The sequence below is a fragment of the Crocodylus siamensis genome, chromosome 6 (genome assembly GCF_052110815.1).
Source record: "Crocodylus siamensis isolate JL-2025a chromosome 6, ASM5211081v1, whole genome shotgun sequence".
Lineage (NCBI taxonomy): Eukaryota > Metazoa > Chordata > Crocodylia > Crocodylidae > Crocodylus > Crocodylus siamensis.
In genome coordinates, this window is record NC_143400.1 from 34,686,503 (window position 1) to 34,709,969 (window position 23,467).

General features: G+C 53.6%; 1 protein-coding gene across 2 annotated transcripts; it reads left to right on the forward strand.

Annotated features, from left to right (window-relative positions):
• The first annotated feature begins 12,040 nt into the window (after nucleotides 1–12,040).
• Nucleotides 12,041–22,918, forward strand: DOK2 (docking protein 2). 2 transcript variants are annotated; one of them, XM_090054563.1, is made up of 5 exons: nucleotides 12,041–12,313; nucleotides 15,315–15,611; nucleotides 16,301–16,418; nucleotides 20,746–20,930; nucleotides 21,594–22,918. In XM_090054563.1, the coding sequence occupies exons 1-5, from the start codon at nucleotides 12,251–12,253 to the stop codon at nucleotides 22,551–22,553; spliced, it is 1,623 nt and encodes a 540-aa protein (XP_089910689.1). In that variant the 5' UTR covers nucleotides 12,041–12,250; the 3' UTR covers nucleotides 22,554–22,918. The 2 variants fall into 2 exon arrangements, with proteins under 2 accessions (XP_089910689.1, XP_089910690.1); XM_090054564.1 differs by having other exon boundaries at nucleotides 20,749–20,930.
• Nucleotides 22,919–23,467: the final 549 nt, after the last annotated feature.

The following is a 23,467-nucleotide window of genomic DNA, read 5'->3' on the forward strand; positions in this document are numbered from 1 at the left end:
ATGTTTTTAGAAAGAAAAAGCTTGCTTAAGGCAACAAGAACAGCAAGAAACCCAGGGTCACCAGACCCTGAGGGTCTCGAAGTTGTTGTACCCTGACTGGCAAATAAGGAAAAAGGCTATTCGCTAGTACCTGGATGGTCTGTCAATTATTGAGTAATACAGCAATCCCCAAAAGACTGTCATCTAGGTTTCTTGGGATATAATTTCAGCCTTGTTAGACAACCTGAGAATTACACATGCTATATTCTAAGTTATTAAACTGCTCACCCTTGTGGCTCACAGAGGTAGCAAAGGCAGAGTTTATTTATTTAACAGTTACACGGACAAAAATGAACTATCCAGGAGTCACTGCCTTTTACCCAGCCTTTCAGCTATCTTACCTACTTCACGAGTCATAGTTTCATAGCTGTTAGGGGCTGGAAGGGACCTTACATATCATCAGGTCCAGCCGCCCTGCACTTGGGTTGGGATCAGATGAGCCCAGTAAGACGGTAAGTCCAATTACAATTATTACATGAAAATATGCTATTTCCTAGATGGTAGCTATCCCCATACCCCATCTGCACTTCAACGCATGGCAACTGCATGTTGCACTCATTCACAAAAGGTAAGCAGGTGGGTGTTTACCTTGTTCAAGGCACACTGTCACATGAAAATTGCTCCTGACATCACATCTGGCCACATCAACCATAGAAAAATGAGGCTTGATGGGACCTCAGGGGGTCACATCTGGTCCTACCCCACTGCTCAAAGCAGGACCAGCCCCAATTACATCACCCCAGCCAAGGTTTTACCAAGCCAGGCCTTGCGAATGGAGAGTCCACCACCTTGTCCCAGCGACAGCGTGTTTCCCAGTATCCAACTTCAACCTCCCGTTGCTGCAATTTGCTCCATCGACTCCACTCCTTCCCACCAGGTCGGATCATGGGAAAGCCACCACTTCCCTTCAGGAGGCAAACACCGTTTACCCCCCATCCCCAGCAAGCCTTCAGGAGGCAAACACAACCGCAGGGGGAGGAGGAAAAGGGACTCCCATCCCAACCTGGAAACCCACGCCCGCTGTTTCGGACGGGACATCACTGCGCCCGACTACGAATCCTCGAAACAGCTCTGGGGCGCAAAGGAAACCCTGCAGATTAGCAGCTCGCTCCCACGCGCTAGCTTGCCCCTGAGCCCCCAGCCTCAGCACCTCACTGCCAGCCTCCTGGATGAAGTCCACCCCGGGCTGGGCTGGCCTGCAGCCCCCCGGGGTGCTGCATGCCCCAGCGCCTCCCTGGCTGCCTCCTCCCCGCGCCCCGGGCAGCAGGGCGAGGGAAGGGGCTGCAAGGGCCGCTCCCCTGGGCAGCACGACTTTGCCCCGAGGCAAGGCGCGGGCGGAGTGCGGGCCCCTGCCCCTAGGCCCCGGGGGCGGCGAGGGGGAGCGGGACAGCCGCCCCCCTTGGCCAGGCCGCATCCCCGGGGCCTCCTCACCTGCACATGATCCGCCATTTTGCTCCATTCATGCTCCTCTCTGGCCCCCCTCCCCCCGCCACCCCGCCGGGGCCGCCGCGCCTGCGCACTGCGCCGCCGGCCGCACGCACTTGGCGTAAGGCGCCGAGCGGCATGGCGGCGGGCGCGGCGCGGCTGGGCTTGGGGAATGGCGCGGCGCGCATAGGTGGCGTAGCGGGCGCGGTGACGTCGACGGCGGAGAATCTAAGAGGGGAGGGGGAGCTGGCGGGGCCCGGGCTTTGTTTACATGGTTCTTAAAGGGGCCGCAGCGCCCCCAGCTCCTGCAGCAGCCTGGCCTTGCAGGACCTGCTGCCCCGGCCTCGGGGGCACTGCATTTGCTGCCTTCCACAGTGCTCAGGACCCCTGCGGAAATGCACCCCCAGGGTTGCTGTATGCCCCCTTTGTCTTGGCTTGTGGTGGGGGTGGCAGGTGCAGCTTCCCCCATGTCCCTGGCAGGGGTGCCAGTACCCCCTCTGCAATGCCTTCTTTTCCCATCCCGACTCCTGCTCGAGAGGAGGTCTATAGGGTTCAGCCTCAGCCTTGGCACCCAAGGGTGCTGGGGTGGGTGGGGAAGTCCTGCCCACAAAGACGGTGCGGTTACACCCAGGGAAGGCAGCTATGTTCACCACTATACCACCAATGCAGACCAAGCAGAAAAGTTTTTTTTGTTGCAAAGTTTTCACGCAGGGACCAAGGCAGCAACAACATCCCCACCTGGCTGAGACCTATGCAAAGCAAGGGAAGCCCAAAAGGGGAAGTTCTTGGGAGCTTGTAAAAAGCCAAGGAGGTTTAGGGGGTGTTGCTTGCAGCCATGCTGGTCCAAGGACATAAGGGGACAAGGTCCTTTGGGTAAATGTGATGTCTTATATTAAGCCAACCACATATTTGGAAAAATTGTTCTTTACAAGCTTTCAGGCACAAACACCCTCCTCCAGGCACAAGGAGAGTCTGCAGTTGCTTTGGAGGTTTAGGTTGGATATTAGGAAAAACTCTCTCACTAGGAGGGTGGTGAAGTACCGGAACATGTTAGAGAGGTTGTGGAGTCTCCATCCTTGGAGGTTATTAAGGCCTGGATTGACTGACTGGGATAATGTGCTTGGGGCTGGTCGTGCTTTCAGCAGGGGGTTGGACTGGGTGTGAACTCCCAAGGTCCCTTCCAACCCTTGTCTTCTGTGACTCTGTGAAATTGCTGGGACAAGGGACTACAGGGCACCTGGGGAAAGATGGCTGGCAACCCCTTTTTTTATAGTTGGCCCAGCAGCTGTCTTGCATCTTGGGTGCCCAATTCTGAGTCCCTGGGTCTAAGTTTGGGAGTGCTAGGCACTGGCCACTAGTATGGATTGCCAGCTGAGGGTGGGTGTACAGCACAGCTGAAATCCAAGGAGATGGGTCCTCCACAGCAGAGGAGGAAGTTGCAAGTGTTTGCCTTACCTCAGCCTGTGACCCCTTAGCCTCTGAGCTGCATGTTTGCTCAGCACCCACATCTGTAAAGCAAGCTCCTTGCCACCAGTTTCTCTTCTCCATTCTCTACCTCTTTTTTTTTCTGCTTTACTTTCTGGGAAATTCTCCAGAGCACAGATTAGCTCCATGTCTAGCAGTCTTTACTTCTTGAAAGAGCTTTAAACCACTCAATAACCTTGATCTCAGGCCAGTAGAGACTTGCAAAGAAATTCAGGAAAGTCAAAGCAAGGTAAAGCACTTGAAAATTCCTCCCCCCCTGCCCTTTTGAGCAGATCGGCACAAGGAAGACTGGCCTTAATTATTCAATCTTATTCCCTTCTGCAGGCCCAGTCAGGATGGTGTGAGAGAGAGACAGCTGTTTGCTAAGCCCCATAAGAAAACCTGTCATGGTCACACCTGTTTCTGCAGGTGCCACCTGAACAACAGATCATCAGACAGGACTGCATAGAGGGAAGGCAGTGATGGAACACAATGGGGAAGGATGTGCTGGTCTGTGTTTGGAGGGGGAGATTGCAGGACTGTCCAGATGTGTTGGAGTGGATGGAGTTTGGGATTAGAGTCTGAAGTGCAGACAGGCTTCAGAGGTGCAGGTTGTAGCCATGTTGGTCTAAGGACATAGGCAGACAAGGTTCTTTGGGTAAGTCTTCAGAAAGGAGGTGGCAACAAGACAGGAAAGGAGGAAGGACCACATAGTAACACCCTTACATTAAATAATGCCTGGCACCAGGTCCCAAGCTGCCAGTGCAACTGCTTGCAAGGTGAAGTACCCCTCCATTGAGCTGTATGCAAATCTGACTTTTTTCTCTTGCCTCCCTCTCACAGACTGATGGAGGAGACAGAAAGATGGATCATCCCTGAAAAAAATATGGTAGTGCTCCCCCCACTCCAGCACTGCACTGTTGCTAATGCAGGAAGCAAAACTTAGTTCTGATCTCCCCTTATTCAGTGTGGTTGCCTCAAGATAGATGGAGATGCTCTCAAGTTGCACCACAATGACACATGCATCAAGCCTGTGGGACTTGGGTCTGTTAAAGGAGAAACCTGCAGCACATTCACAGAGAACCCTTGGGGGTGGCATTGTAGAACTGAACAGCTCATCCTTCTCTAGATGTGATGAAGCACATGGGAGCAGCATGTTATTATGGCCTTGCTGAACAAGTCTTTGGGGTGGCCAGGATGGCCACGTGGCATCTCACCATCATCCAGGGGTTTTATTTATTATTCCTCGGTGTGGAGCTGATGGCGTAAGTGCCACACAGGAACCCCATGTCTCCTTCCCATGACCCACAGACCAACCTTTCCACCCCTAACTTACTCTTAAGACTCCCAAGCTTAATTTCCTGCTGCTGTAAATGGATGAACACCACTGATGTGCTGTGACTGTTTACATCAGTAAGGAATTTAGTACAAAGGGTTCAGTCTGTTGCATCCTGCTGGACAAAGGAGCAGCAAACAGAAACATGAGCCAAGAGTGAAGGAAGAAAAAAAAAAGACAGGAGAGAACTAGGAGAAAGGCCCTTTCTGCTTCTCCCTCCTCCCAAGTCCACTGAGCAGACCCATAGCTCTGGGCAGAAATTTTTGCACATATTTCCTTGGTGATAAAAATCCATAATAAGAAGCATCTGTGGGGCAGAGGTAAACTCCAAGGGGAGCCCAGCCAGAGCTGGATGGGATCCCTACAAAGACATCCCCTCTCTTCTCCATCCCAACATGCCTCTGCTGATTGAAGCCAGAGCATGCCTGCTGCGGGGGTGAAGGGTGTCTCAGAAATAGTGAGAAGGAGTGGAGCTTGTGTTGCTGGCATCAGTCTTCTGTTCCAAGAGGTAAAGAGAGAGGGCAGGGGCTCCATCTGCACTCAGTACACTCTTCCCTGGGGTGAGAGGAGGTTGGGTGCGTAAAGGGATCTGACTGACTGGGAGGGAAGAACTAAACCCTCTTGGAGACCATGCACAGAAAGCTGCTGCTAGTGCTGGGGGTGCATCTGGCTTGGTTTTTCCCTGGGGCCTTGCATTTCCCACATCCCACTGGGCTGACCTGGGCAGAAGAGGATGTTTCAGGCTTACAGTGCCACTGAGCCCCAGCTATGTCCCAGACCTGCAGCCTGCCCAGCAGGATTGCTATCTGACCTCTGTGACTGCTGCATGAAGTGTGGGAATACTGAGGGGCAGCCCTGTCACCTGCATGGCAGCAGTTCCTTCTATGGATGCTGTGGGGAAAATCTGGCATGCCACCTGGACCCTGGAGAGCTGCATTATGGTGGGATCCCTCAGTATCCATCCATCCACATGACCCAGAGTATCTGCAAGCTCCAGAAGGCTGCATGCCTCAGAGGGGAGGAACTCAGCATCACCAGCAAGGGGTCCTCGGATAACAGCCCACATCCTCTTCTGCTGGCTGGAGTGAAGTAGGAAGGGAAGGTGCTCACACCACAGATGAGTAGCCAGCCATGGGGTACTTTTCCAGCATGCCCAGGGAGCTCTGCATGTCTGATCCATATAGGTTGTTATGGTATAGGTGCTGTACAGGTCATATAGATATGTTGTATACCGAGTACCTTATTATTTCTTGTATAGGTTCTCCCCTTGACTTCACTGGGCTTTCTCTAGCCTGCAGGAGCTGTATTATCACCTGGCAGAGGGAGCCTTTGGGATAGGCATTTCAAGGCTCCAGAGAGATGCAAACTAATAATAAGGCTTCTAAATAATTAGGGTGGATAAAAAGATATAGATATCAATTATTTTAATTTAAATCAGATTTTTGATTTCATCTTATTTTTGACAAGATCCTTTTTTTTAAAAAAAAAAGCAAACCTAACAAATTTAAACTATTTTATATATATGTGGAAGCTTTGGCTACACAGGCCCTGGCCCCACCTCCAGTTGGAGCCCCTGGCTCTGGGCATCCCACGTGGTGGATGCTCCAGCCCTTTGACTGATCTAGTCCTGGCCCTAGCATTGACTAGTTGAGGGTTACCCTGGTCAGGTTAATGAGCTGCCTACCATCTGTACCTCATCCAGGTCTGGCTTCTCAGGTTAGGGTTGCCAACTCTGTTCAAATCTATTCTGGGAGACTTCTGGAACACCAGCATGCCCACAACATGAACATTCCCACATGGTTGCATACATCAGTTATGGATTACAGTGCATAAACTTTACATGAGGAAGGCAAACACATGTGACTACTCTATTTTAAAAACTCTCTCCTGGAGATTTATATCCAATTCCTGGAGACTCCAGGGTAGTCCTGGAGGGTTGGCAGCCCTATCTCAGGCCTCTCCAAACTTAGCTCACTCAATCAAGACTTGCCTACACACAGTGCTTCAGGCCTGCTCATGTGAACCCTACTGTATGCAGCCTTCTCACATACCCTCTTACTGGGCCCAGTACTCCAGCACCTCACTGGGGCTCCCTGGCCTTACCTTGGGCCTCGGATGATATAGACCCCTTGCCTGTCCCCTCTATGGGGTAACCCACCAGGTTGTGGGGGCTGAGGCTATATAGCAATCTATACTTGCCTTTCACTAGGGAGGCACTGGTGTGGCATTTCCTGGGGACCACCCTACAACACCATCCTACCCTGGCAGAGTATATTTTTAGGCCCTTCACTAGGACCAGGAACCTCCTCCATCCCCATAATTCCTACCCTTAACCCCCAAGTATTCTAGGAGCAGTAGCAGCTCCAACTGGGCAACCTGCAGCAACCACTGGCTCAGCTCTAAGGGCCTGGTTTTATAGTGAGGCTGCTCAGCCCCATTCTCCAGTCCAGGAGGTCTCCTGCAGTCATGTGCCTGCCTCATTAAGCCTTACTGCACTTGCTGGCTGCTTCACAGCCTGCTCTGGCTTCTGAATGCCATCTAAGGTGCCCTGCCACACTTCTCTATAGATTAGTAAAGATTAAAAGAAAGCCACTCTACCCAATGGGACTCAGTGCTCAGTCTAGAAGATCCCATTAAGCATCTCTGTGATGCTTCGTTTCAGTTCTCAAAAGAGTCGATTTCTGCCTCCAGAGATAACATCCTTGTTAACAGCAGTATATGGAGGTGAGAGATAACAGACCTGATTACCTGCCCATCAGCCCTCTTGTTTCTCTGCAGGTTTGTGTACACAGAGTCAAGCCCACGCCTTTCTCTAAAAGTGCAGAGTTTCTAGAAGTTAAAAGAATAAAGGATATCAAACAACAAGAATGCACTTTTTGTAGAAAACAGTGATTAAATTGAGTCTTCCTGATCAGTGATTTAAATCATATCCACCCTGTATTTAATACTTAGAAATGAACCTGAAGTCAGTGCCCCTGCTAAATTTTAGGGGCATTCCCATCTGGATCAGAATTAGATCTGCTGGCTCAGTCCCAACCCTAGCATCTAAGGTGAACAATAAATCAAGTGTATATATCATTGTCTGTCTCATCTGACTTCACTGCAGAAAGTTAGGCTCATTGCTGTGCTCACTGCTGGCTGGCGAGGCCTGGTTCACTCTGCAGAGCAAGGGAAGGGTGCAGGGCTCTGGCCTACTGAGTTGCTAATGCCCCAATCTTTCAGCTATATTCTTTGCAGTTCCCCAGATCAAGCACCCACCCTCCCAGGCAAATGTATCAGGCCAGACAACAGTCTTCATGTGTGAAGTCTTCACTTACTCGCTGGCTCTGGTAGAGTGGAGGAAGGAAGAAGAGGAAACCACGCTGCCTGGAGATGATCCCGACATCTCTGCTCAGGTAAGTGACCCTCATGCAAGGGAAATCCATCTCCCATTTCCCTGAGGGGCAGGATCTTAGTGCAATGCTGCCCAGGTGAGTAACTCTTCTGCACATCAACTACAGATGCTACCTCAGCCTGACAAAGGGTATTTATACCCAAAAGCTTGCGAAGAAGAATTTTCCCAGCTATTTGAGTTGATCTAATAAAAGATACCAGATTTACCCAAAGAACCTTGTCTGCCTATGATCTTAGACCAACACAACTACAACCCTGTAACTACTGCATGCATTTCTCCAGCTGGATGTGACACCTCTGCAGTTCGGCATGGTCTGGGCACAAGCATTTTGAAGACCCTGGTTTGGCAAGTGAAAGACTCACTGTCTCCCTGCTCTTAGTTCAGGGGAAGGCCCTTTGAAATATGAGCTGTTGAACTGGACGCAGATCTAAGGGGTGAGGAAGGCAGATGGAGGCACCTACCTCTGCATGGCGTACAACAAGTGGATTATCATGATGATTACTGATGCGTCCCTGCCCCTGCCCTGGAAGAGCTATCCCTGGGCTACAGAAACTGGAAGAGGGAAAGCAGCTGGCCTGGGAGGAAAGAGCTTTTCCCGCTTCCTCTTGTGTCAAGATACCTCAGCCTCTGAGACCCCAGCAGCCATGGGTATGGATTTGATCTCTCGTGAAGGGCGTTAGGAGAGAAGCGAGAAACTCCTGGCTCACAGCTGTCATTATTAACACTGCAGGAGCTGCTCAAACCAACAGTGCTAACCACTGCTGCTGTGCAGCTTGGTGCTGTAGTAGTGAGGAGGGGGCTGTTGGTCTCACCCACCCACCACTTCTGCACCCGGTTCCATTTCACGCAGTCCAAAACCTGGTCTTGCTTTGTCCCCCACCCAAGCTCTGTGCAAAGGAGCAACACAAAGGCTGTGTGTAAATAGGCTATAGGCCTTTTCTCACCCTCTGTCTCGGGGTACATTTCCCTGTTTAGAGGAAGCTGCCTTTGGCTTGCAAGCACTCAAGGAAAGAAAATGATTAGCTGTTAAATTGGCTTCCTCTGAGACCTGTAACCATTTGCATCCTATCTGCAGCGTGGGTATAAATAACAGCCTGTTTCCGGGTAGAGAAGAGCCTGGCACTCATTTATCTTTTAAAAGCTTCCAAGGAGTTTTATCCCTGGCTGCTTTGAGTAGAGCGTGAATGTGACCGCCCAATGGTTCCTTACCGCTCCCAGGCTCCAGCGTCTTCCACTGGGGCCCTTTGCAAACCACACGTGTGTAACACTGCAGGCTTGGGAGATTTTCTTTCCCGAGTCCTGGGGACTGGTTCAGGACATCATGCCTGCAGAGACAGGAAAATGCATGGATCGTTTGGCTGTATGTTTTCCCTCTTTACTCTGTCGGCTTTGTGTATTGCTTATTTTCTGGGATTGTCTGCGTTTCTGGGCAGGGACTTTGGTTTCCTCTGTTCTCTATTATTGTGCAAATATGGTATGTTATTGTTGTCAGCCTCACGACTAAAAAATTAAGCGATGAAAATAAAAAAATGCGATAATTTAATATCACTTAGCTTGAGCTAGCAGTGGGATGGGACTGCAGTATTAGAGCCAAACCTCAGAGATGCTCACATCTGGATCTGAAGGCTCCAACAAGCCAACCCAGGATGCTGGCTCCTGGGACCCTTGAAGCTTGGGATCATTCACATTCAGACTTGGCTTGCAGACTCTGTCCTGATGCTGATGTCTCCCATCCCTGCCCCTGTCTTGATCTGTGGCCCAAGTTTGAATGGACTGTGCCAATTCTGCAGAGCTAATTCCTTTCTTCGACCCCCTCCACTCCTGCGTACATGGTGGGTCTGGAATAGTCAGAATTGGGGCCTCGTGATTGGCTGGAAGTGGCTACACGTGTTGTGGTGTAACAGTCAAGGTGATCGCGTGAACTGCGCAGGTATCTGCACCATTTCCTGTCTAACATCACTTCCCCTGGGGACACAAGGGCAGGCTGCTGGGGTTAGGGAGAGATCTATGCATGCAGGGCCCCCAGCAGCCTGGAATAGCCTCTGTGCTATGAAAGAGAGCATCTGGTAGATAGTCCCGGCATTCACCAGCATGCCAGGGAAGAAGAACCCGGCTTGGCTCACCTTGGCCATCTGTCCGGGGGGTGAGAGGGCGTGCCCCCAACTCCTTCCAGCTGCCCGAGCTTCCAGGGAGTTCGGAGGGGTTTCGCGTGCCCATGATCGTGGTTGGAGCACTTCAACCACCTGCACCCCGCGAGCCTCCTGTCTCAGACCAGAGGCCTGCTAGCAACATGCCCCATCTGCCCAACCTGCAAGTGAGAGCATCCAGCTCAGGCCCCTCCCGCATGTGCAGCCTGCTTCCAAGATGGCTCAGACCCGCTGCCCCTCCAGTGACCAGCCCATGGAGGAAGCTTGGCTTGGACAGTCCTACAAGCCTCAATATGCCAGGAAGGGGATGCAATCAGGATAGCCCAGAGAAGCTCAGAAGGCCCTGGCTCTGATGCCTGCTGTCTGAACCTGCTGGTGAACAAGTATGAATCCTATTCTCTGGGTGCCCAGCATGTCAGTGAAGTGATGGAAAGAGAAACCCTGTCTCCAAACATCTCTCTAAATAAACCCTCGCTGTTTGCCTTCAAGTGCAGTGATTTCATTATCAGGTTCCTTTGTGCCCATTTGGAATTTCTCTGCAGCCACCTCTGAGCCATCCTAAGACTGCGGTCCAGAGCAGTCACGATCCTGCCATACCTCCCCAAAGAGCCCAGAGACACGTCTCAGCCGCACCGGTGCACGTATGGCATAACCTCCCTGAAGTGGATACAGCCACTCCAAACCTATGCTGGCATAACTGACCTCACAATCTGGTCTTCTGTGTAACTGTGGTGTGTTGGCCAACCCCCCAGCAGGGGAAATATTGTATTCCTTCATATTAAATACCCCCGGTGGTTTCAGTTGGATCTAGGATCCCTTTCAGCTTGCTGCCCTGAATTGCAGTGTGGTGATGCAGTGAAGCAGCAGCTGCATCCTGCCTTGAGAGGACTATTTCAGTGATGGGCAAAACAATCCCTGCCTGTATCTTGTGCAAAGTACTGTGGGGTGCTTATGGGAGAGAGCTGCTGCGTAACTATGAAGCAGCATAATTGCTGGTCACGTGGAGAAATGAGGTGGTCACCAGGGAGTGTTTAACTAGCCCTTGAACTGCATCTGAGCGCAGAGCTGCTGCTCAGCAGCACTGAGGTTTCACCCAGAAATGCTGCCTGGCTTGTGGAAAGTGCCTGGTGCCTGCTGCTGCTCACACCTTCCCTGTGCAGGAAGCTGGCCAGGACCCTGACTTCTTCATAGTGTTCAACTCAATTCTGTTTTCCAGAGTACGACATCCGTGCAGCAAGCTGATGCATGCACCTGCTCCCTTGGATTTCTCCCAGGAGTGTCCAGCCCCTCAGGTACAGCTGAGTCCCTGCCCACTGTCTGAAGGTGTGATTTCAGGGTGACAAGCCACAGCACCCAGCCACCAAGTGACCCAGCACCCCATTCACTACTGTCTCATCCTCTCAGATATACACAGCTTCTCTTCTGAGGTTGCTTGTGACTAATCCGACACTATTTACCATGTGGCTTGGAAGCTGTAGGTCCTCAGTTCTCTGAAATCACCTAATTTCCCTTCCTGGTAGTTCTGTCTGCAGGGACAGGATAGCTGCTCCTCATCAGAATTCATGAGCAAAGAATCACGCCATGCAAAAGAGAGACAGAAATCCCAGCACAAGCCAGCAGTCTCACAAATGCCATGTTTTGGGGGTCTTCTGGATCTGAACCTAGGTGGAAACAAGGGCAGGCTGAGTGCGCACTCGGTGCTGATAGTCTTTGAGTACAATCTGTACATGTGTCAGGGTGTGCACGCACACCTATGAGCATGTCCATGCATGTAATTGGTGTGTGCAGTCTGTGTGTGTCTGTTGGTGAGCACAGTCAGCATATGAGGCTGTCAGCATGTGCAAGTGTGCCGTCTCTGTGAGGCTGTCAGTGTCTGCTATTGGTGTGTGTCATCTCTGTGAAGCTGTCAGCGTGTGCTATTAGTGTGTGCCATCCCTGTGAGCTGGCCAGCATGTGCTATCGGTGCATGCTGTCTCTGTGAAGTTATTGGTGCGTACACTTGCTGAGTCCAGTGCGTGCACATGGGTGTGCTGGCCTACAGGCTCTGTGTCTGTCTAGAAATATCCCTGCTGAGCACAGCGCCTGCAGCTGCCCTTTTTGGTAAGATCATGAGCACAGGAAGCCAAAGTGTGAAATGTAGATGTTGGGGGGGGGGAAAAAAAAAGGCAACCACAGGTCACGTGGTTGGAAAGCAAGATAGGAAGTCAGCCCAGCCCAGCCTCACAGACAGAAGGAGGCAGACATTGGGGAGGGAAAGAGTTAAATAGCTGGGGTGGGAGCCAGGACCAGACTGGGGCACAGAGTAGAGTGAACGCAGTTGTGTGTGGTAAGCGAAAAATGTGAGGCTGGGTGGAGAGTGGATAGGGCTGAACAAGAAGCAGGTGGTGGCAGGGGGGAGAGGTGTGCAGGGCAGTGGGGTGCAGAGAGGATGCCCGTGGCTGGAAAATGGACGAGGTGGTTGTAAAGCGGGGCTTGCTCTACCTCCAACAGCAGCAGACCTTCGGGAAGGTAAGGACCGGGGGTGATCACAGGGCAGAGGAGCAATGGGTCTCTGGCTGGGGGTCCCAAGCCTAGCCTGGACCCCTGGCTTCCTCCATCCTCCACGCAGACGGCCCCTTGTGCTCCACCTTGTCCCTGGCTAAGTGCCCATGGTGCCCTGTCTCCAGCATCCAGGCAGGGAATTTCCCTGGAGTCAGAGAATCTGGCTGGTTTTACTTGTGCCAGGCATGGGACTCCCTTGGGAGATGCATCCCCAGCCCTATGAGCTCCCCGCACGGCCAATCTGTGGGATCCCTTGCTCAGTTGCAGCTTCTTGAGCTGCCCTTCCGTCTGCCCGGGTTATTCTGGTTTCTGCAGAACTGGTGACTAGCGGGGTCACAGCAGGGTGTCGGTGGGATCTTGCTTCCCCCTGTGGGGAGCCCTGTGACTTGGGAGAATGACTCTTGCTTCCCCTTGTGGGCAGCCCTGTGACTTGCCATGGCAGCCTAGCATAAGCAGCTCCTCAGCTCTGTGCAGGTTTGGCCTGAGATGGTTTGTGCCCCCTGGGGGGTAGGGTTCAGGCTGATGGTCCTCACTCCAGGGGAGATACCCCCACCCCACAAGTCTGCCACTCACAGCCTTTGCTGCAGCAGTTCAGGGGCCCTTACTCCCCATCTCCTCTGTACTGTACTTCCCTGGTCCAGCCCCACCCCGCACCATTGCAGGGGCCTCCTTGCTCCCAGCGGAGCTTCCTGGATGGGTCTCAAGAGATTGTTGGCTGGATTTGGGCCAGGCTTGTGTTGCCAAGAGTGGCTCTTCAAGCTGAACGCCCCGACTGCGGTCTTTTACCTTCTCGCTGCACGCGCTAGGTCATGGAAAGGCTCCTCTGAGATGCAGTGGCCAGGCCAAAAAAGGAAATTATCTCCAGCTGCAGTGAAACTTCCTGCCCCGAGCTGGGGAAGCTGACCTTTCGGACACGAACACAGAGACACATCAGATAGCTGTGTACCCACCCTGGGGTGAATAGGGACAGGCCCTCACTAGGGTTGTGGGTCCAATATCCCCGCAGGCTCCCAGGCAGTACAGGACCAGTGGCAAGTTTTGTATCTTGGGCCCAGGTCCAGACAGGCCCCGGGGCTAAATCATCAGTTGATAAAAAGTAGAAAAAGCCCCTGATGGATAGAGCTGAGTGCCAGTCTCACTCTCAGCAGTAGGCGGTGTCTGGTTCTCCCGTGTGCTTCTTGGCAGCAGAGTAAAAGAGGCAGAGTTCGGAGCTTCAGCTTCCCCTCTCTTTTGCCCAGGTGTCACCTCCATTACTTCGGCTTTGCATTGGAAGGCAGAAGGCAGTGAATTAGACTCCTTGTGCTTTTCAGCTACCCCAGCTGGGGAACAGATGGCTCAAGGGGAAATGAACTGCAAGGGGCCTCTTTCTCCTTTACATCAGCTGATGCAGCCTGGCCTGAGCTGGGAGCAACCAGTTAGGGATCCTGGATAGGTTTTTGCTTCCTGTTTGCCTGCAAGGAATTGTGGGGGAGGGGAGTCTTGATCCAGATCCTAGCCGTGTCACAAAATATGGGTATGGTCCAAGTTAATCTGCATTTTGGCAGCCTGAATGGGGCTGGAGATGCTGCATTAACTCCAAGATCCTCCTGACCAGGGCTGGGGGTGAAGTAGCAATGCCCGGAAGCTCGTTTGGCTTTTGCTTTGGTTATTTGAATAAGGAAAAGACGCCATTCAGCACCAAATCAGCACATAAAACAGACTCCAGAAATGAAGGCGCATGTGCGTGTTTCTAATCCCGTGAATGCCAGTGCAAGGCAGGGTAAAAGCAGAGCATGTCTCCTTAGCTTGCAAACCTGCGTGTGAGCAGCACTTGCAATTTCTGTCACTCCACCCATTCCGTGTTCCCCCCATCCTGAGTACTGGGCCAGGCAGGTGGGGCAGATGGGTGCCACATCAGCAAAGCAGGCAGGATACCAGATAACCATCACACTTCTGCTGCTGGGGAGATATAACTTGAGGCAGCCTCTCCCCCATGAAAGCCTAACCCAAGTGCATGGTGACACTGCAGGAGAGCTGAGCAGGCAGCACGGGAAGCTGTGTAGCACGCAGCATGTGCTTGTTGCAGTTGTCTTTAGCAGAATTGCTCAGGAGGTGTGTGCACACAAAAGGCCAAGATCTGTCCAAGATCTGTCCAACTGGCCAAGAGCAGAAGGTGCCTTGGCACCTTTGATCATGCTGCTGGGGTAGAACTGGCCTCCAGAGGAGGAGGGCTGTCGCAGGACCTGGCAAAAAAGTGGTTGTCCCATCTCTGCATGCAACACTTGGGCAGCACCACTTATGACAGAGCTATTTTAAAGTCAGTGCACAGAGAGCCCTGACAGCGCTGGTGTTTCTTTGAGCGATGGCTCAAAATGCAAGCTTCTGTAGATTAAATCAGGGTCAGAACAGGCTTTGTATGGCAGCATGTCTGTCTGTTTGTCCTGCTGAGGAGCACCCGACAGCCATGCATCAGCGAAGCCTCAAGTCAGAGCAGTCGCATACTTTCTAGAGGGCTGTTTTTCCATTACAAAATCTTGGTTCACCGAAAGCAAAACTCGGCACAGAAATGTGCTGATTTCAGTGAATCTACCCACAGGGCACAGGCACGCTCTGAAAACTGCCTGTCAGGCACGCATCCTTTAGGTACCTGCCATGTCCCCTAATATGCCACATGGCTTCTAAGGCCCGAAGGAACCGTGAGATGATCTAGCCTGATCTTTATGACACCAGGCTGAAGGACTGCACCCAGCTCAACCTGGTAGCTGGTGGAAGTTTATCTCCCGGCCGACTGTAACTTGAAGCATTTTAGCTATGTCAGTGGGAGCAGTTTTCTTTTCCTCTTTAGTTCAGACCAGCCTATTTCCCCAGCTGGCACCCCTCCCCATAGCACAGCTTGGGGCTAGCACATGAGAACGAGGAACAAACCTGATAGAGAACATGGAGATGACTGATCTTGCTCCCTTCCTTTTGCTGCTTCCCACTCTGTTAGAAATGGAGAAAGTTCTGGGGTGTGTTGTACCGGGAGACGGCCTGCTCTTCTACCCGCCTGGAGCTCTTCGAGGGCTCAGGCCCGCCTGCCCCCGAGAAGCTGAAGAAAGGCGAGAGCAGCAAGAAGCTCATCAAGCTGAGTGATTGTGTGCATGTGGTGGAGGCCAACGGCGATGCCAGCAGCCCCAAGGAGACCACCCCCTTCCTTGTGGAGACCACGGAGAAGTGCTACCTGCTGGCAGCAGAGAGCATGGAGGTGGCTGACTGGATCGACAAGCTCTGTGAGCTGGCCTTCCCGGTGAGACTGGTGGAGAGGGGAGGGATGGGGTGGAGAGTTGGGTGTCAAGGGCTTGGGGATGGAGGGATGCAGGGGGCAAGAGGCTGGAGTGGAGGAGCTGGGAGTGGGGCCATTGGCAGGCTGGGATGCCAAGCATCTGGAATGGAGGAGTCTAAGGCAGCAAGGGGTTCATTAGCAGGCTGAGCAGCAGAGAACAGAGACTCAGGGGTTACCTGGGGCAGGGAGAAGACTCCAGATGAGCTGGGGACCCCATGGAGTTGGGTGCTGAAGGATATCAGGGAAGGTGGAGGGCCCAAGGCACATGTCCTCTTCCTCCCCACCCTTTGTAGCTCCATAGTGCTGAGCTCAGGCCTGGTCTGAGCCAGCACACACAGTTCTCAGCATGCAATTCTGCTCTCCCCAGCCAGCTCCCTGGAGTCTCTTTCCTACAGTCTCCAGTCTCCATTTTGCCTGGGGCGTGCTGGGAGCCCAGCCAGCCCAGTGTGGGGACCCAGGGGCCTCTTGTGCTGCAGCACGAAGCTGCGGCAAAGCGGGGAGAGGCGAGGGGGGGGGGGGGGGGGGCGCATTGGCTTTTGCAGTTCTGCTTGCTGAGGCTTAGTGTGGGGGAGGAGACAGCTCACAGCAGGTCCAAGCCTGGCTGGAGTCTGGGTTGCTGTCGCTCACCTGCTGCTCTTCCCTTGGCATTGCAGAGGAACAGGGATGAGCAGATGGCAGCAGGGGGGAAGGACAGCCACCTGGGATCCCTGCCATCCACTGCCTGCACCCTGTCCATGGAGGAGAACTCACTGTACAGCTCCAGAGCCAAAGGTAGGAGCAAGGAGAGACTCTGGCCAGGAGCTGCACGAATGTCTGTGTTGGAGTGGAGAAAATTGGTTTCTTTCCTTATCCCTGAACTGAACTGATTTCCGGTGATAGGCACGAATACCACAGGCCTGGCTCCGGGAGTTCACAGGGACACAGGGTGGGAGCAAGACAGCTCGGCAGGCATTAAGACAGACTTGACTGTGTGCAAGAAAGACAGATGAACAGACAAATCCACCTTAGACTAAAAGACACACAACTGACTGAGCAGAGTGACATTTATACAGAAGTATGGTGTATGGTGACACTATCTAGCTAGCTAGATGAGCAGGCATAGCAGGGCAAAGGCAATGCAGGCAGAGACGGAGCCCCGGCAAAGCGATTCAAGTGGTTAGCTTTGTTCTTTCAGAGAGGCGGAAAGGAAAAGGGGGCACCAGGGGACTGGAGGATGTTAGACTCTGAAACCACAGGGGGGTGTGACTCATCTATAAATGGCCCATGGGCCATTTATAGAACTGCAGACCTCACAGAAGCTGCTGGGAACCATAGGACCCCAGGGTAACCTTCAACCTCCCCCTAGCCTCAGGCTGGGAGTTCAATCACCCAGAGCACTATGAGCCTGATTCGTCACCCATCTGGGAAAGATTTCCTATGGACTCCCCTGTTCTGGATCAGGCTGTCGTCTTGCACCGGGCCCTGCTTGCCAGCTGCCTGCACCTTTTTTTCCATGCTCTCCTGCACTGTAGCTCTCCACCCCCGGACCTCTCCCCCAGGGCAGACCACAGGGCAGGGCTCCCTTCAGACCCTTCTCTAAATACAATGCAGCTTAAGCCTACTCTCAAGAGACATCATCTCCCAGTCACTAGTGCATGGGAGCAAAGCTACAACCAATGGGTCTAGAGAGCAGCAGTGAACTCCTGGACCAGACAGATAATGCTTCCACTGGTCCTTTACAGGAGCAAATAAAATGGATGCAATGATTCCCAGGGTAGCAGTACTTCCCCATCAGGCTGTGTGATGCATTTGGTCTCCAGGCTCCCCTCATTTGCTTCTTTCTTTCCTCCCAGGAGTTATCCTGGCTAGGGGGACTGTGTTGGACCTGTTTTAGCTGCCATAGAGCTGGAACCCCATTGCACAGCATCATTCTCTTCGATTGCCAGCACAGCTGTTGCTAGCACATTGTGAGGTGCAGAGCCAGCACTCCAGCTGGTTTCAGTAACTGCAGTTGGTTTCAGCCTGGACGCCAGCTGGAAGCTTGGCCCTTGCCAGTCACAGCCTTGGGTTTCTGTACTCAATTTGCCCTTGTGCAAGTGACTGGAGAAGGTGCAGGGTGGTGGAGTCCAGCTACTCTGAGCCACAAACTGTGATCCTACACTGTACCTACACTCCTGGTGGCCTCTGGCGAACTTTTAGTATTGGGCCCCACTTTCTCAGAGACAACGATAATAATAATTGGACAATGGAAAAAAAATGCTATTTTCAGGCCCCCTTTCTTTCTTGGCCCTGGGTGGCTGCCCAGTTTGGCCATGCCCTGACTGTGATGTGCCTGAGAGCTGAGGGATGACTTTGAAGCCACAACGTGTGATATAGCACTGGAACCATGTGTGTGCATAGATGAGGCCCAACAGAGAAAGGAGCTGCAGTCTTGGACATCAAGGCATGGCCTGCCTTGCCAGTCTCACTTGAACCAGGGAGGGAGAGGGCGGCCCGTGAGCAGAGGACAGCCCCTCTCAGTGCACCATGCAGGCTAGGTGCCTTCCCTGCTTTTAAATAATGCTGTTAATTGTGCATTTGAAAATGGCTGCAATGATAGCCTGACCCTGCTGTTTGCAAAAAACGTCATGGAAATCTTATTTCACAAACAGCTCTTGTGCTCTTCCTGCTGTGGTTTGGCAGATCAGCATTTTGTTGTGATAACGGGCCACTCTCAGCTGTCCATAGCACTCAGACACTTTATCAGTCGGACACTATTTCCCAGGCCAGCTCCACTTCTTGGTCATGCTGCTTTGGGTAGTGACTCAATGCAGTGATCTCATGCTCTCAGTCCCACAGTACTTTGCACTGAGCTGTTCCCTCTGCATGCCAAGCAGCCCAGCTGGTAGGAGGGTCGGGCTGGATGTGTAGGCAGGTGGGAGGGTCAGGTCCTTGGGCGTGCTGCTGATTCACTGCTCTGCGTCTCGTTCGTGCAATGGCGTAAGGAGACAGAGCCGCCCCCGCAAAGAGCTCAGGGAGGCTCTGATGCCAGGGGAGGAAATGGAGCAACCAGAGGGGCTTCTCTTTTTTTTGTTCCAACCTCTGTACCCCTTGGTTTGCATCTGTCCTGAGTGCTGCTAGGGAGGCAGATGGTTCTGTCTACAAGCACAACAGCAGCTTGCTGCACTCTCAGCCTGGGGTCACTTCACCAGCTCATGCAAATGGTGACTTGGTGCAAGCTTCCTGACTGCTAATGAACAAAGCTCCCCATGCAGTGGCAGCCTCTGCAGCAGACGTGGGGACACTTTTCAGGCCCAATTTAGTGAGAGAGCCAGGAGTGGGGAACACCTGTGTCACAGGGCACAGCCTGCCTACTGCCTGGTGGAAGAAAATCAATGCCTGCCCTGCAGGGGGGCACCCCAGGTGGCCTGTACTGACAGGCATGCCCAGATAATGGCTCACTCACACTCACGTGTGCATGGGCAGCACTGCACACACTCATGGGTCATGTACATGGGCACTCTCACACATCTGCACATACTCCTGGGCACAAGCATGCGCAGCCCGCGGGGACGCTCCCTCTCAGACATGCAGTGGAAGTTTCTTGCACGCAGGAGTTCAATGCAGCCAAATGAGAGCAGTGGGACCAATCCATGCCAGGGGCAACCCCAAGGGGGAATCAGGCCCAAGGCCTCCATCCAACCTGCACCTCTTTCTTTCATCTCCTTCCATCTTGTCTCTGTCTCAGGCAGGGAGTTGCTTTTTCATTTCCCCTTCCAAAGGAGAAGAATATCCTCAATCCTGCATCTGGAGGCTGCTTATCTGTGATGCCATCAGTCAGCAAGCAGCCTCCCACATCCAGATAGGGCTGAGGAAAGCAGGGAGGGGTGCCTGGCAGGGAGCAGATAAGCCAGAAGAGGAAAGAGCTGCAACACAGCTTGCGGCAAAGCGCTGCCGGTGCTAGGCCTGCTCTGGGCTGAATGGAGGTGGTAAGAGGCTGTGGGGAGGTGGGAACAGACCTTGGTTGTGTGGCCTGTTGCTCTGCTCTTTCATGGAGCTGTCGTTTCCACGACTGGATAAAGAGAGATGCTGAGGCTGGCATGGGGATGCCAGGCTTGCTCCTGGGTGGAAGGCATTAGACAGGGCTTTGAAGAGACAGGTGGCTCACCCTGGTTTTGCCCTCTTGCTTGTTTTCTCAGGGTTTTTCATGTTCAAGCATCCCAAAGCTCTTGGCAAACTTGTCACTGGATTCTCCCTTTTAAATGCAGCCCCCTCTGGGGCAGAACCTGCAGCTGGGTACGGGAAGCGCAGTAACAGCACACAGCGCCTTAGAACTGGTGGGGGGATGCAGGGAGCCTGGGAAGGGAATTGCCTAAGCTGGAATTGGGATAAGACCCCAGGGTTTAGCACCCTTGGTAGCCTGCTCCACCATCACGCCAGGGCTGTTACCCCATGGGATTGCCCTGGGGGCAGTGGGGAGTCAGGGTGAGTCAGCATCAGCCCTTACAAGTATTCTTCCAAAGTTGCCTCTGCTTCAGTCGCTCAGTGAGAGGGGCCTCCAGCTCCACTGACCTTGCAGAGAGGCCTTGCTGTCATTACAGCACCTGCAGAGAGATGCTTTCCAGGACATCAAATGGACTGGTAGCAGGAGCCTTTGAATCTGCTGTGCCTGGAGGGAGCCCTGGCAGGGACAGGAAGGATGTGGTGGGTGTGCTAGGAGGAAATGCCACGATAATTGCTTTGCGCTCTGCCAGCTGTGCCGCGGTGCGGCAAGTGGGGTACAGAGTAGAGCCACTGCTGCAGGCAGATCGTGTGCACCTAAGCAGGGGCAGGGGGCACATGGAGGGTCGGAGGGATCTAGGCAGCTGGTTTTCCACTGAAAGGTCCCTGCTTCCCTCGAAGCACTGTACTGGGTGCCCTGAGTGCTGTGTTGAGCCCAGCTGGGTCCAGATGCCTCCCACAGAACACAGCCAGACCTGAGGGTAATCTGCTCCCCTTGCCTCCATCCTACAACATTAGCAGGAGATGCGGTGGATGGTATTTGTCCCCTGGCTGCGTGATCGGGAACTTGGGGAGCCCACATCCTATGCAGTGCTGAGCTGCGCTGGCAGGGTCATGCTTCATACGTGTTCTTTTGCAGCAGCAGGTGCCACAAGGGAGTTCAGTGTGAACATACGGGCTACCGAGTCCTCGGAGCGCTGCAACCTCTGGGGCAGTTTCCTTCTGAGGGCCACGGATGATGCCCTGGAGCTGCAGGATGATGAGACGGGGGGTGTCCTCTACACCTGGCCATACAAGCTCCTGCGGAGATTTGGGCGGGATAAGGTAATCCGCATAGACTGGGGGCAAGGAGGGACAGTGCTCAGGGGTGGGGTTTGCGGGGGCGGCATGAGAATCAGGGCCTCAAGCGGGAGAGGAGTCACCACTCAAATACCTCCCAGTCCGAGTGGCTGAGCTGGGGTGTCTGGGAGTGCCTTGCCCCAGAGCCAGTGCTCCTTCTCACTGCCTCCAGCGCTTCATGTGGGCAGAGCCTGGCACTGGTCTCGTTGGCTTGCTGCAAGCAAAAATGGCTAAGATGGGATAAGACAGCTCACCCACACTGCTTCCTACAGCTGCCAGTGGTGGGGGAAGCTGTGATAGCCCCACAAACGCTGCTTGAACACCAACAATGAGACTGGGCCCCAGTCTGTATCAGATCACCCCTGTTCGTCTTGCAGGGGTTACACCAAGGCAGGCAGGGATGGCTTTCTTGGCAAGAAATACCACAGGGGGAGATGTGAGAAATCCACTTGCATGGCACAAATAAGGCTCTGGGGGGAAAGCAGAACTTAACTTCAGCCGGTCTGCATTGGGACCCGCAGATCCCTAGCACAGGCCTCTCTCCCTCCAGCTAACTGGTGCAGCTGTAGGTTGTTATCCACAGTGTGCGTGAGGGGTGCATCTCCAGCATTGGGAGTGTGACCGCCTCTTTGACTCTCCCCAAACTAGGTGACATTCTCCTTTGAAGCCGGACGGAGGTGTGCATCTGGGGAAGGCAACTTCGAATTTGAGACCAGGCAGGGCAACGAGATCTTCCAGGTCATTGAGTTAGCCATCGATGCACAGAAGACCTATGGGATGGATGACCTGCAAGGGCCGGGGCCCCCTGAAGGCACCTCATGGCCCCCCATCCGTACCCTGAGCCGGACCAAGACCAGTGAGGAGAGGGCTGCCAATGACAAAGCCAAGGCACCTGGGGGGCCCTGGGTCCACCCTTCAGGCAGCATCAAGTGCGTCTCCTCAGAGTTCAACTGGGAAGAGAGGCCAACCAAGGGGAAGTGCGTGAAGTCTACCAACAGCGGCTCTCTCACTAGGGAGACCAAGGGTGGCTTCGTCCCACCCGGGGAGGTTGAGAGCCCCTACTCAGAGCCGTGTGACACCCTCCCGTGGACAGACCCCAGTCGCCCCAGTGCAGCCAAGAACAAGGGGACTCAGGGGAGAGGGGCCCCAGAGTCGGACTATGCTGTGCCCTTCGACACCATTGCCAAGTCCTTTAGGGGTTCTGACTTCAACAGCTTCCTCAGCAGCTTGGAGAAGCTGCCCAAACCCGCCCCGTACTCATTGTACCACAGCATCAAGGAGGCCAGTGGGAAGAGCCAGAACATGCCGCCCGTGCCCCCTGCCAGCGCCAAGCCCGACCACATCTACGACGAGCCGGAGAGTTTGTCCCTCCACAAGGTGTATGATGAGCCTGAGGAGGTCAAAGGCGAAGCCTGGAAGCTGCAGGCAATGGCAGAGGACCCCACCGGCCATGAGTACCCCTACAGCTCCCAGCGGGATGACTACTCAGTGCCCAAGAGGGCCGTGCCCAGCATGCGCCAGGTCCCCGGGCAGGGGAAGGAGTGGCTTGGGGACACTGACTATGACAATGTGGCCCTGAGGTTCACCAAAAAGAAGAGCTTGCCATGAAAGGAGAGAGGAGAGGAGGGAGCAGAGACTTCCCAGGTGTCACTTGTCCCTGCCCTCCAGTGGTGCCAGCTCCCAAGCTCCAGCGAGGGCCCGGCGGTGGCATTCTTCTGAGCCTTTGCTTTGCACATGGTCCTCAAGGGGAAAGTTGAGGCTGCCAAACTTATCTCACTAGTGACTGAAGGCCTGGCTCTGCAGCAGAGTGGCAGGGTCCTAGTGCCCTTTACTGAGTATTAAGGGCAGGGACCATGCCTTACTGAGTGCAGGACTGAGCACGCAGATGGCAGCTAACATATAACAACCCTCTCAGATCCTGGTAATCCCCATCCCTTTTCCAGGCACCTCTATTAAACACAGCTTGTAAATCAGCCTCCTTCCCTCATTACAGCCCTGGCTCTCAGGTGGCATCACAGGCCTCCCCAGTCATCCTGTGCACGGAGCTGCAGGGGAAGGGAGGTGAAAGCGATAGAGAGAGGCAGGCCCATCAGGCCTGTGTGAGCTGGAGCAGCTCAGATGGGATGGCTCAGGGTCCACATAGGCATGGCTCCCTGCAGAGCAAGTCAGGGACATCTCTGCTGGGACGGTGATGGCAGGAGTGGATTTGGTGCAATGACAGCGCTGACACCATGGGGCTGCTAAGCGGGTCGCTGGCTCAGGTAGGGCTGGGTGAAACCTATCTGTGCACCCTGGATCCAGCTGCTCTAATGGGTGCATCTGCCCTATGCCAGCACCTGCAGGGTGAATCCCAGAACAGGTTGCCTCATTGGTTGCTAAAGCAAAGCAAACATAGAGCCCTAGAATAGGTGCACCCCTTTGCTCCAGGCAGGCTCACCCTTACCTGAACCACCCCAGGCAAGTGCTTGTCTTACCTGCATTCCCAATACAGGGGTGCCCTTCCTTCCCAGTAACCTGTTCCC